The sequence below is a fragment of the Bactrocera dorsalis genome, chromosome 5, assembly GCF_023373825.1.
Source record: "Bactrocera dorsalis isolate Fly_Bdor chromosome 5, ASM2337382v1, whole genome shotgun sequence".
In the NCBI taxonomy this organism is placed as follows: domain Eukaryota; kingdom Metazoa; phylum Arthropoda; class Insecta; order Diptera; family Tephritidae; genus Bactrocera; species Bactrocera dorsalis.
The window spans coordinates 25975675-25987620 of record NC_064307.1 but is presented as its reverse complement, the minus strand read 5'-3'; the positions used below and the strand labels follow the sequence as shown (position 1 = coordinate 25987620).

At 33.8% G+C, this 11946-nt stretch overlaps 4 protein-coding genes across 9 annotated transcripts in view; 2 read left to right on the top strand and 2 right to left on the bottom strand.

Annotated features, from left to right (window-relative positions):
* Positions 1–465, top strand: part of LOC125778707 (folliculin-interacting protein 2-like) — an 18096-nt gene extending 17631 nt beyond the window's left edge. The window contains exon 5 of the mRNA XM_049457798.1: positions 454–465. Within this exon, the coding sequence (XP_049313755.1) occupies positions 454–465 (12 nt within the window). The remainder of the gene's footprint in view (positions 1–453) is intronic.
* Positions 466–653: 188 nt separating this feature from the next.
* Positions 654–1273, bottom strand: LOC125778647 (structure-specific endonuclease subunit SLX4; the record flags this gene model as incomplete). The annotated part of the gene is given in 1 exon segment (XM_049457385.1): positions 654–1273. A coding segment is annotated over 1 exon segment (604 nt), but the record flags the coding sequence as incomplete, so codon positions are not given.
* LOC125778648 (uncharacterized) lies at positions 665–1986 on the bottom strand. Of its 2 annotated transcripts, XR_007422837.1 has the most exons (3): positions 1701–1985; positions 1378–1644; positions 665–1279 (listed from the first exon to the last, which is right to left on the bottom strand). XR_007422837.1 is itself a non-coding variant. In XM_049457386.1 (2 exons), the coding sequence occupies exons 1-2, from the start codon at positions 1823–1825 to the stop codon at positions 1476–1478; spliced, it is 294 nt and encodes a 97-aa protein (XP_049313343.1). In that variant the 5' UTR covers positions 1826–1986; the 3' UTR covers positions 1308–1475. The 2 variants fall into 2 exon arrangements, 1 of the variants encoding a protein (XP_049313343.1); XM_049457386.1 differs by lacking the exon at positions 665–1279 and having other exon boundaries at positions 1308–1644; positions 1701–1986.
* Positions 1987–2415: 429 nt separating this feature from the next.
* Ysmu (uncharacterized protein F13E9.13, mitochondrial) lies at positions 2416–11868 on the top strand. 5 transcript variants are annotated; one of them, XM_049457381.1, is made up of 6 exons: positions 3333–3581; positions 8180–8426; positions 8567–8644; positions 10819–10901; positions 10978–11404; positions 11461–11868. In XM_049457381.1, exons 2-6 carry the CDS (start codon positions 8396–8398, stop codon positions 11694–11696), a joined length of 855 nt encoding a protein of 284 aa, XP_049313338.1. In that variant the 5' UTR covers positions 3333–3581; positions 8180–8395; the 3' UTR covers positions 11697–11868. The 5 variants fall into 5 exon arrangements, with proteins under 5 accessions (XP_049313341.1, XP_049313336.1, XP_049313338.1 ...); XM_049457384.1 differs by lacking the exons at positions 3333–3581; positions 8180–8426 and adding an exon at positions 2416–2438; XM_049457379.1 differs by lacking the exons at positions 3333–3581; positions 8180–8426 and adding an exon at positions 3246–3316.
* The last annotated feature ends 78 nt before the right edge of the window (positions 11869–11946 follow it).

Genomic DNA, 11946 nt, shown 5'->3' with positions numbered 1-11946 from the left:
TCGCTATATTTTGAAATTTTTGTGTAAAAAAAGGGGAGAATACCACGCAAGCCACTAATGAAATTTGTGAAGTTCACGGGGACGATGCGGATTCGTGTGGCACAACAATGGTTCGCTCGCTTGCGTTCTGGAAATTTCAATTTACACTGATGAAAGCCTTACACTGCTTTACATTTTTAAATAAAAAGTTTTGCAATACCTGAAAGCATCTCCCCGTCCTTAACCTTTGCAAATTGCGAGAGTTTTGTTTGTTTTTTTGGGGTTTTTTAATTGTTAAACTAGAGGAAAGAAAATAAATTGGGTACTCTTTTTTATTTCGACGCTGCACTTGTTTTAAATAATGTGAGACTTTGGATTTTATTGGTTTCAGAGTAATTACTGATATACGATGATTTGGGCTAATAAACTTGTGCATCTAATGAAGAGCTCAATTCTGAAACCAATTAATTTTAGATATCGGGTTAGAAACAAGATTAAAATAAGTTGTAAAATCAGTTGTTAAATTTTGCATTACTTGCGGCCCCTAAAAGCGCTAAAACAATGACAAAATATATTTTTATAATTAAAAAAAAATATATATCACCATTTTTCAATTGGAAACTTATTACACTTAAATTTTACTGATCTAAAATTTGCTATTGTCATGTACCTACCTTCTAAACCACATGGACGAAAACCATATTGACCTAATATATTTTGAACGCTTTCCAAATTTACTTGGTTATTTTCAACTTTCTGATCTGCAAAGTCGAAGTTTGACGAAGCATGGGTTTCCACTTGTGATTTAGACAATGCGAGTGCGAGATGTATTTCATCAGCACTGAAATTATCAAGTCTACATTGTTGAGACGTAATCTCCGAAAACATAACTTCATTTCGCATGAGCAAAGTTTTAATATTCTGCTGGCCTCTAGAAGATCTTTTGTTACGGGAGGAATTATTTTTACGTTTCAAATTAGTTCGTATCTTAGTTTTCTTTACAGGAACCTCAAAGTTGTCTTCATTATTATCTTTGGAACATTGATACGGGTTTGTTTCTTCCGTCAAAATAAATTTTCGTAAACTGGTCCGCTTTCTTCCATTTGTTTTCAACTGTGTTTCGCTTTGATGATTTATTGCTTGTAAATGATCTTGCTCAGTATTAATCAAGTCTCTTATTGAACATGCACTTTCCAAATGCACAACCTCATTTGATTTTGATTCATTTCCTTGAATAACTTCATTTACTTTTGGTGCCTTAAAATATTTTGATAACATTCCGTTGCTCGATTTAGTTTTCCTTCAAACAAAAATAAATCCAAAATAAGTATTCTTTTGAATTCGTTAGATTTATTTTTTTATTATGTTTACATTTCAAATTTTATAATAATATTTTACCGTAAACTACCGCTTGTACTTGATTCATCATGTTTAATTCCGGACAACCGGAGTTTCCTTAAATTAGCTTTCCGAGTTTCCCGATCCATTAGCAAGGTTTATCTTTGAGAATTAAACTCTTTTCCTTCATCAATACGTTTTTGTATTTCTCTGCTGGATAGAGGCTTAGGAAAACTGAATAAATAGCGACGATCAATCTCCTCTTCTGTTGGTGTAAATAACGAGTCGCAAAGGCCTTTATTAATCTTTTTAAATGTTGGAGTATACCTGGAATATATAGGTTTAAATAAAAAATACAGAAATTGTAAACAATAAAAGCTTACACCCAAGCTGCTAAAAACACTGCTCCTAAACCAATCCAACCAAATGCAAATTTATTTCGGAACTGATATGCAGGTGTTCCACGAGTGCGTCGAGGCTTTCTACTATTGTTTTCAGTACTGTCCATAACCACACCTTCACTGACTAAATTATTTTATATCAATAATATATTACACAACATTAAAGTTTATCACGGCAAAACAAATTTCTAATTATCAATATATACTAGTGATGAGCGATATTTCAGCACCGGCGATTTAATCACTATGATTTCAACATCGCTGTCGCTCTTTTCACTGAATCTGAAAAATCTGTAAATCGCCCATCACTATTATGCTAATACTTTTCAACGAGTAATAATCGCCGCTCAGTGGAGCCAAAGGGACTCTTCTCAGATTATTATAACAAATTAAGCTCTCTCAAAACCTTGGATATTTGCTAAAAGTACATAAATTTAGGGTCGTGACAGTTATGAGGAAATGAGTAAGAAGTCGCCCATTATTCCGGTCGTGCGAAGGCATGGTCTGACATCATCTAATGAGTCGGCGTTAGGAATCTTCGAGAGTTATGTTTTACGGAAGATTTCTTTGTGCATTGTCATAGGCGATGACTGTAGTCGATGATGCTATGAACTGTACGAGATATACGGCGACATTGGCATGATTCAGAAAATCAAGAGACATCGGCTACACTGGCTAGGTCATGTTTTTCGGATGGATGAGAACACTCCAGCTTTAAAGGTATATATGTATCACTGTTATAATAAAGTATATAAGACAATTTAAGAAGAACTCTGTCTGCTGCATAAACCGACATCATTTTGTTAAAAAAAAATCGCCACTCAAGCATTTGACATTTAAAAATTTCGCTTTCTGGTTTATTCTGGCAATTCTCATCGATTATTATTTTTTTTCCTACATCCGTATTCGTCATAATATTGGGTTGTCAAAAAAGTCTTGCGGTATTTTTATTGAATCAATTCGTGTGGCACCCATACATCGAGCTTCTTAGTGACTCCAAGCTTCTTCAAATGGTTTATAACGGTTTGATGACTACTATGCCGGTCTCTTTCGACCAATTCAGCGATTTTATCACAATTTTCGACGACAGGCCTTCCGGAGCGTGGCGCATCTTCGACCACCTCTACACCAGAACGAAAACGTTGAAACCATCGTTGTGCGGTGGAAATGGAAACTGTATCGGGACCATAAACTGCACAAATTTTATTGGCGGCTTGAGATGCATTTTTGCCTTTATCGTAGCAGTACTGTAAAATATGCCGTATTTTTTCCTTATTTTGCTCCATGTTTGCGACACTATAACTCACGAACGACTTAAAAGAATCGACAATCAATCAAACACGTGTTAGCGCGTGAAATGAGCTTTCCAAAAAGGTATAGCATGACCCGATGCGACGAATGAAACTAGGACTACGCGCTTTCAGCGCCAACTAGCGAAAATACCGCAAGACTTTTTTGACAGCCTAATATTTTGTGATATGGATCACGATCCATCGATATTGCATACTAAACATTGCATGTATTGTGCGTGTAGTTGTCGCCATACAAATCAAGGAATATGTTATTGATAATCGGTTTGTTTACCCATCCTCATCAAGGTAATTTTTTGGGTTTCATATGTCATATGTGCATATATAACATAAATATAATATTTGTATATCCGAGACTAAATTGTTACCTTAAAATTATGCTACTGTAAAGATTTTGATTCTAAAACATGTTCGAAATAATAGAAATGCGAATACTGGCTTGTTTGTGTACGATGTTTTAAAATTAAGGATGTGGATTCATTGAATCTGCAACTATTCACCAACGTGAATTCTCACCGTAGCATCTAATTTCATTTGAACTTTGCAAAAAGGGGTAAATTTTAAAACAGTAATTTAGAGTAAAAATGAATATTTACGGCTAGAGAAGATGGCTCGGATTTAGAATAGCATCCCCGTATTTCGGGAATAAAATGGGTATAACTGGAAAGGTGACGATCACGGAAATATATATATATACATGGTTGCCGTTGACTTATAGTTTTAAAGATATTTGCATTTAAAGTTGAAAAATTGACAAGTTTTACATTGATAATTTGTATATTGTGAAAAACTTTTTCACTTATGTATACAATATTATGCACTTTTCACTTACTAACACTTCACTATAACGTTTCTGTATATTAATTTTTTTAATATTTGTTATAAATAAAGCTTTATTTTAATTATTTTATTTTGGTTAAGTTCTCTGCATTTGCACAATAAGAAAAGGGTTGCCATGGTTATTTTTTTGAAGCGCGGCTTCAAAGCTTTATTTACAACAAATATTAAAAAAAAAAAATTGTTTTTCATATACCCAATTGAAATTTAACAAGTGCATTAAGATTTTCTATGCATCGTTTGTTGGAAGCAGTCAACTCGTATAACTTCACATACATATACCACCGACTATTCAGATTTTTTAATCTTTGCCTTAAATATCGCTGGCCCGAAACTGGTTTTAAACCCACAATCTCCCCGAGAAAGTTGGCCCGAAATAAATGTTTACTGCTTTAAAACAGAAATCTTATTCAAATAACTTGTTATATACATATACTTATGTATATATTACATATTGTTCTCAATAAGCTAACGGTACTAATCATATCTCACAGAAAAGCGGCGCTATGGATAACGGGACTTTTGTTGCCGCACCAAAGAAATGCATGCTCAAAAGTGTACGCTCATCTCGTTTCAATTCTACTTATTGTATCGTACATTCTACGAATTCAAATAAAAACGTTTCTAGTAAAAAAACCTTATTAAAGTTAAAAAAAAATTAAATTGGATTATATGTAAGTAACATGTTTCAGTTATTTAAATAATAATTCATATAATTTAAACCAGTAAACATTTATTTTGCGTACTGTATATTAAAATTAGTAGGATGACAGGACCAATTAAATTCCGGATATTAATGCGGCCCGCCACATACACTTCACTAATATTTAAGAAGTACAGTCAACCGGATATTTGAAAACTTTGATATTAGTTATATGGGGCTAGGACAAGTTTTCACATAATTTTATCCATTTTTGCCACAAGGATACAGTATTATTAGAAACAACGATTCTTCAATTCATTTTTGATATACAGGCACTCTATTATTAGAAAAGTATTCTCTATAATATATCCTACAGATTGACCGATATTTTAGGTAAAAAGTTCGTAATAGGAACTGATAAACATGTTTGGTACCTAGGGACTTGACAATTGGACAATTTTTGGTTATAGGGTGGCACACTTCAAAAGCACTATTCGTACAAAGTCTTATTGCCTTATATTCATTGGTGCTTGATTTCTATACTTAAAAGGGAAAGAATTCGATGGAATTGGAATTGTGCGCTTGTAACATAATAATGCCTGTATAACGTTATCCGCTGAATTTGGTTGAAATCGGTGGAGTAGGTCTCGAGATATGGAGACGTATAAAGCCCTCTCCCATAATCTCGGTGGTAAAATTTTACGCCCTTGACATTTATTTATAGACTAATCGCACTTTTACAGCGTCGATAGGGGTACTAAAGTGAATTGGCCTGAGCGATTTTAGTTGTGCTATCTTTAGCGGATTAGGAGATATGTGCATAAAACCTTTGGTGGACGGGGAAACGTCCGCTTTTTCCAAACATTTTTAAACTTCCTAACGCAATGTTTGTACTAAGTGAAAGAAATTCCAAGTATCATGCGAAAAACAATAACATGTAATCAAACTATTCTCCTCGCTTCAAGTGAAATCAGATTTTGTGCTGATGCCGAAGTCAATGTCTTTGAATTTATGTTTTTCAGTTTCCTTGTGAAAAGAAGCTTTTAGATAATACACGCATTCGTGGAGATATGCGCGCAGCTTGCTAGTACGCGTGAAATGTCTTTGCTTTATTGGTAACGTACTTCCGTGAGTCTCATGAATACAAATATATTTTGTAATGTTTTTCTACGCATATTATTTTTGTCATCATGCCGTTTGCTCTTTAGGTTACTCTTAACTCTCTTGGTAACCAAATTTAGATACCTTTGGGTTACATCCTTAAATTGTTGAAGGCCTCCTGGATATCAAGAAAGTAAGCTCAGCATAATCTGAATGAATAAGGCCCACCTGCCGCCAAGATACTACCGAGTACAATGAAGTGTCGATCAACCTGTTTTCAATAAAAATGACTGATAGATAGGCCTAAAGTCTTTAGCAGTAATATGATTTTACCGGCCCTCGGGCCCGGAGACCTAAATGGTTGAAAAGAATTCATAGTCAACATGAGACGTCTCATCTAGAAGGTCTGAGAACACTGTATAGCCTTCTTGGAGTTGTCCAAGGTTAATTCCTTCGTAGAAAGGTTTAGCGAAATGAGCATCCAGAAGTAGCCGTAGCGACTGCTCATTACTCATAGCCCAATTTCCAGACCCATTTCTCAGATAACTCAATGGGATAGGATTCTTACCGAGAATAAGCCTAAAGGATTCATGACAACCATTTACGCTTTCGTAGAGACCTTTTGGTCTTTCTAAATGCAGACTTAGATGTGTATAAAAAGTCCTGCTTTATACAACATCCAAGCTACACATCTTTATTAAACAATTTTCTTCTTTCATATCTGATTTTCCATAACACAGACGTCTAGCAAAGATGCTTCCTCTTCCTTTCTGGAAATAAAATCTATCAAGAGTGGACCTACATACAGTAATGTAGACCTCGATGAAATCATCGAATGCGTTGGCAAATATCATTGAGCTTCGACCATTCAGAGATTAAAAGAGCTATTTCCATTGATGCCAAAGTGACGTTTTTTCTTCCCTCAGTTACAAAAGTTTCCCCTGATACTAATAAATATATCTTCAATACCAACAATTAACTCAAATGGTTACTCTTGTTTATGTCCGAACTTTTCCAGACAATGCCCCTTAAGTTCACGTTCAAGCCAATCGTTGTACTCATATAATTAAGTCACCTAAAAAGCTGAAATTTTGTTGGATATCCTTTATTACGAGTACTTCAGTACATCGCTTGGGGTGGAACTTATTTTGTTCTACTCTGTCTGTATTATTTCCTATAAAGAATCCTTTTTGCGAGATTTTCCTGCAGCTATGCCTTTTTTTATAATCCCTTATAGATTTTCTCTGGGGTTTAGATCCGGACTTTGAGATGGTCAATCCAGAATCATAATATTTTGGCTACTTCATCAAGTTTTAACGATCCATGAGCAGTGCTTGGGGTCGTTATCGTGTTGAAAAATCAAAGCCAAATGCAAATTCTCTACATACGAGGTGTGTTCAAAAAGTATCGCGAATCGTAACTGACAGTTTTCTTCGATTGCAGGGGCGTGGTGCATCATGAGTTCTTGCCACAGGGAAGAACGGCCAATAAGGAATATTACCTGCAAGTTATGCGCAATTTGCGCGAAGCAATCCGCCAGAAACGCCCGGATTTGTGGAAGAACAAAAATTGGCTTTTGCACCACGATAACGCCCCTGCTCACACACATCGTTGCTTGTGTGCGACTTTTTGGCCAAAAACAACACACTAATGATGCCGCAGCCACCGTATTCCCCAGATCTAGCCCCTGGGACTTTTTTTTGTTCCCTAAACTGAAGAGACGCATGAAAGGACGATGTTACGCTTCTCTTGACGAGATAAAGACGGCATCGAAGGAGGAGCTGAAGAAGATAAAAAAAATGATTTTTTGAAGTGCTTCGAAGATTGGAAAACCCGTTTGCACAATTGTATAATATCTCATGGGGATTACTTTGAAGGGGACAGAATAGATATTCATGAATAAATAAATAATTTTTGAAAAAACACAAAATTCGCGATACTTTTTGAACACACCTCGTAGTCACCGTTTAAATTGTTCTTCAATGTGGCCTTGTACATAACCGCCTGAAGAGGTGAAGCAACCCCACACCATCACAGATGACCCACCATGTTTCACAGTTTTTTTAGTGTACTTGGGGTTAAGTTTTGGCAAAGGGGGTCGTCTTAAACAAGGTTTTCCATCATTGCCAAATACGTTGAATTTAACATCAAACTACCAAAAGAGAATTTGGAATCCTTCCATAGATGGTCTTAAGCAAACGCTTTCCGTTTTTCAAAAATTTTTTCGAAACATTAGGTTTTCATCTTGCTAAGCGGTCATTCAATGAATTTTCTTGCAGTCGTCTTCGTACAGTTGCGCTGATATTTGTATACCATGGTACTCCTCTGATTGAGATCTCATTTCTGTGGAAGTTAAAATTGGATCCGATTTACTCATCCTAACCAGGGTTCTGTCGTCAGAACAGGTGGTCTCTCTTGGCTTTTACGCGGCGAATTTTCAGAAGTCCTATTTTTTCATTAAATTTAATAGCGTTATGAATTTTACCACAGGAAAACCCTAAAACGTCTACAACTTTGCCAATATTTTGATATTTTTGAAAACATTCCCACATAAACTTTCTTTTGCTTAGACTTGTGCTTTTATTCTTGGACATGGCGACAATGACTATGATTTTTATTAAAACCAACTCTATTTAATAAAAACGAACAATATTAATGTAAACTGTGACGAAAAAAATTAAAATACAAAATGATTATGTCACAGTTTTATTGGAAAGAAATGCAAGATTGATTAAAACTCTCCGAAACGGAAATATTTAAATGCGCTGGACATCGCCAACGGTTCTATGATAATGGAGTTTTTTTCTCATGCGATATGTAAGGGTTGGAATATAAAAAAGTATAAGTTTATTTTAATATTTAAAAAAAATACTGAATGACTTTATTATATGAGCACAAGTTTATGTATAATTTACCATATTTAAAATTTCTGAAATAAAGTTTTTCGTTTTTTACAGCAATGAATCGCTTTACGAAAGTATTTGGTAATAAAAAATGCAATATAATTGCGATGGTACACGTTGATGCTTTGCCAGGTAAATTATGTACATAAAATTGGCTGCAAAAATTATTTAATTTCAATAATAAAATCTCAACACATGTTTTAGAATACAGAAACATAGCAATTGTAATTTAATGGAAGTGTACAAAATAAGTAGTATTAAACTGTTCATTCATCAATCATGTACATTCGATTTTGTACCGTTTCGCAAATAAAACGAACAAATCGTGATTATTTCTTCCCGAAGAGAAATAATTCAATTCGTCTGATACAACTCCGATACATTTGTACGCCGGTTATATGTCGCATAATTGCAAATAAAAATTTAAGACAAGTAAGGAAAAGTAAAATATTGAATGGGTATAATTATTGAATCCGTTTCGATCGAAAAACTTGACAATTCGATCGAAAATTATTACATTGAAATCATTGAAACCGTATCGAAAATTAAGTGTTCGATGCAGTTGAACTTACTTGCCGACTCGATAAAATACATTCCGTGGCTAATAGATTGCGCTAATTTCGAAATCATTGAAACCGCAAAATCGAAAATATTTGTCGAAATCTATTCGTTGATCAGTGAACTGCGGAAATTGGCAAAAATGGAGCATTTGTAAGTATTTATGTAAAAAAAAAATACCTTAGAACGCATTTAATTATGTTTTAAATGTGTAATTTAGAGAGAAGAAACAAAAACAACAAAAATCAATTTAAAGTGGTGGATATTATAAAGTTGCGCCCAGACTTAGCTAAAGGATTTTCTCAAAGAGCACCTGTGGATATAAATGCTTTTTGGGAAGACACTTCAGAAAAGTTAAACGCCATGGGCCCTCTCCAAAATGTACATAAATGTCCTTTTGTTGATTTTTTGATGAAACTGCGTATGTACATACATACATATGTAAATAAAATGTTTTTTTAGCTCAAATAGTTCAACTCACTTATAGTCATCCATGAAACTGCGTATGTGTGTACAAACATATGTAAATGAAATGTTTTTTTTTTAGCTTAAATAGTTCAACTCACTTATAATCATCCGTTTACAACACGTCTTTTGAAATATTCCTCAAACCTGCGCTCACGATCCATTTTAAATATTTGTAAAAACGAACCAAACGGCTAAGACAATTTATTTAATTTTTCAAAATTGTCAAATTTGTTGATAACGCAGTTTACGTAAGGTATGGTAAAGCAGGCTATCAACGCTATCAATTATCGCATGCACATTTTCGATCGAAAATTCTTTCCACAACGAATTCGATTTCAATGCGGATTCAATAATTAAACCCAATATATGAGGATGAAGCGCGGATATCTTTATATTAGAGGTTTGGGTTTAGACTGACTTCATTCATATTCAACTAATCGTTAAGAAACAACTTAAGGTTAAGAAATCTGGGGAAAACTTCAACTTTTAACGGAAAGTCGCTCTCTGAATTTCATTAACTGATATAAGTTAATCAACCTCAAATTTCAAAAATTTTATGTTCTGTATATTTGAACTAGGGGAACAAGTTAACACAAACCTAGCTTTATTTTCAGAAAAATTGCTTCTGAATTTCGTTAATATATCTGAAAGGTTGACCGATATTTCCGGAATAAAGTCAGATATTGGCACTGAGTACCAAGTATCTGGACGCAATAAAATTTATATGCCGATTTTGATCATTTTTGGTTGAGAGCTAACATACCTAGTACGAACTATGGGTACAAGGTTTTACTCCAAATGTTAATTCTTATTTCTGAAAATTAATTTATTAAAAATTGCTTCAACATGAAATACATATTTTAAAATATCAAATAAATTGATCAATTTATAGATGAGAATGGGTATATTTTCGTCATATACTTTCTATCACCATCGGTTGGCTTACAATATAATAACTTTTTTTGTTTATGGAGAAGTAAGGCTAATATACTTTAAGTAGTTTAAGTAGTAAGGCTAATATACTTTAGGCCATGGTGCAAATATCAATTAAATTCTATTCTATGGAATAGTGGAGGTTCTAATTTTTTTTTACTTATAACTTCAAAACGACTGCACCGGTCGTTTAAAAATGTTGAAAACTATTTTTATAAATATTTTTTACACGATTTAACCCTACCCCCTTAATCAATATCCCAATAATTTTTTAATACAATATATTATTTTCTTATCAATAATAATTACAAAATTAAAATATTTTTTTAACGTAAATATATATCAAGGTACACCCGGTTACAAAGGAAATTGGTCCCAAATTGTGAAGAAAGCTAAAATCGAAGCCAGTATTTACGTTAAACATAAAGTGGTGAATATAAATGATAAGAGATAAATGATATTTTTTCAACGTTCAATATTTAATTTTTTTTTTTTTTGTTTCTCAGGATGCCATTTTAATAGAAAATATGCATGATGTACCTTATATACCAAATCGTCTTTTAGGCCCAGAAACCGTTGCTTGTCTATCGAGAATATCAAACGAAATTCGTCAAATAGTTCCATCTGCTCTACCTTGTGGACTTCAAATACTGGCTTGCGGCAACAAACAAGCATTAGCCGTCGCAAAAGCATGTGATTTACAATTCATTCGCGCAGAAGGCTTTGTATTTGCACATGTGGCAGATGAAGGTTATACAGATGCTTGCGCTGGGGAGATACTGCGCTATCGAAAGAATATTGATGCTGAACATGTTCTGATATTCACGGATTTAAAAAAGAAACACAGTTCCCATGCCATCACACATGATGTTACATTATTAGAAACCGCGAAAGCAGCAGAATTTTTTTTAACGGATGGTGTCGTGATAACAGGTCAATAATATTTAAGCAATGAGTAAATAAAGATATAATTGTTTAATTATTTTCAGGTAGGTCAACAGGTTGTGCGGCTAATATGGAAGATTTGGATGAGGTAGCGGGTAAAATTAGCACTCCCTTGATAATAGGCTCTGGGGTGACAAATACAAATCTAAAGCAATACTATGAAAGGGCTCAGGGAGTCATTGTTGGTTCCTCTTTTAAGGTCAATGGCTTCTGGGCGAATAATCTATGTGAAAAATCAATTAATAAATTTATGGAGGAAATAGAAAAATTAAGAAAATAATTGAGATCATGAATTAAATACCTCTGTTTAGTGAGAGTGTTGTTGACATGGCACAATCAAATGTTTTGTATTTGTAGAATAATTTTGTAATTTATTCTTAAAATTTAAAAAAAAAAACAAAAATTAACTAAAAAGATATAAATATCCTATTTACCATGTGCAATACATTCTATATTTCAGTGTTTAATTTTTTGTTTAAGAAAATACAATTTTTAACTTTCTCTTACAGAATAGAAAAGTCTCCCGGATA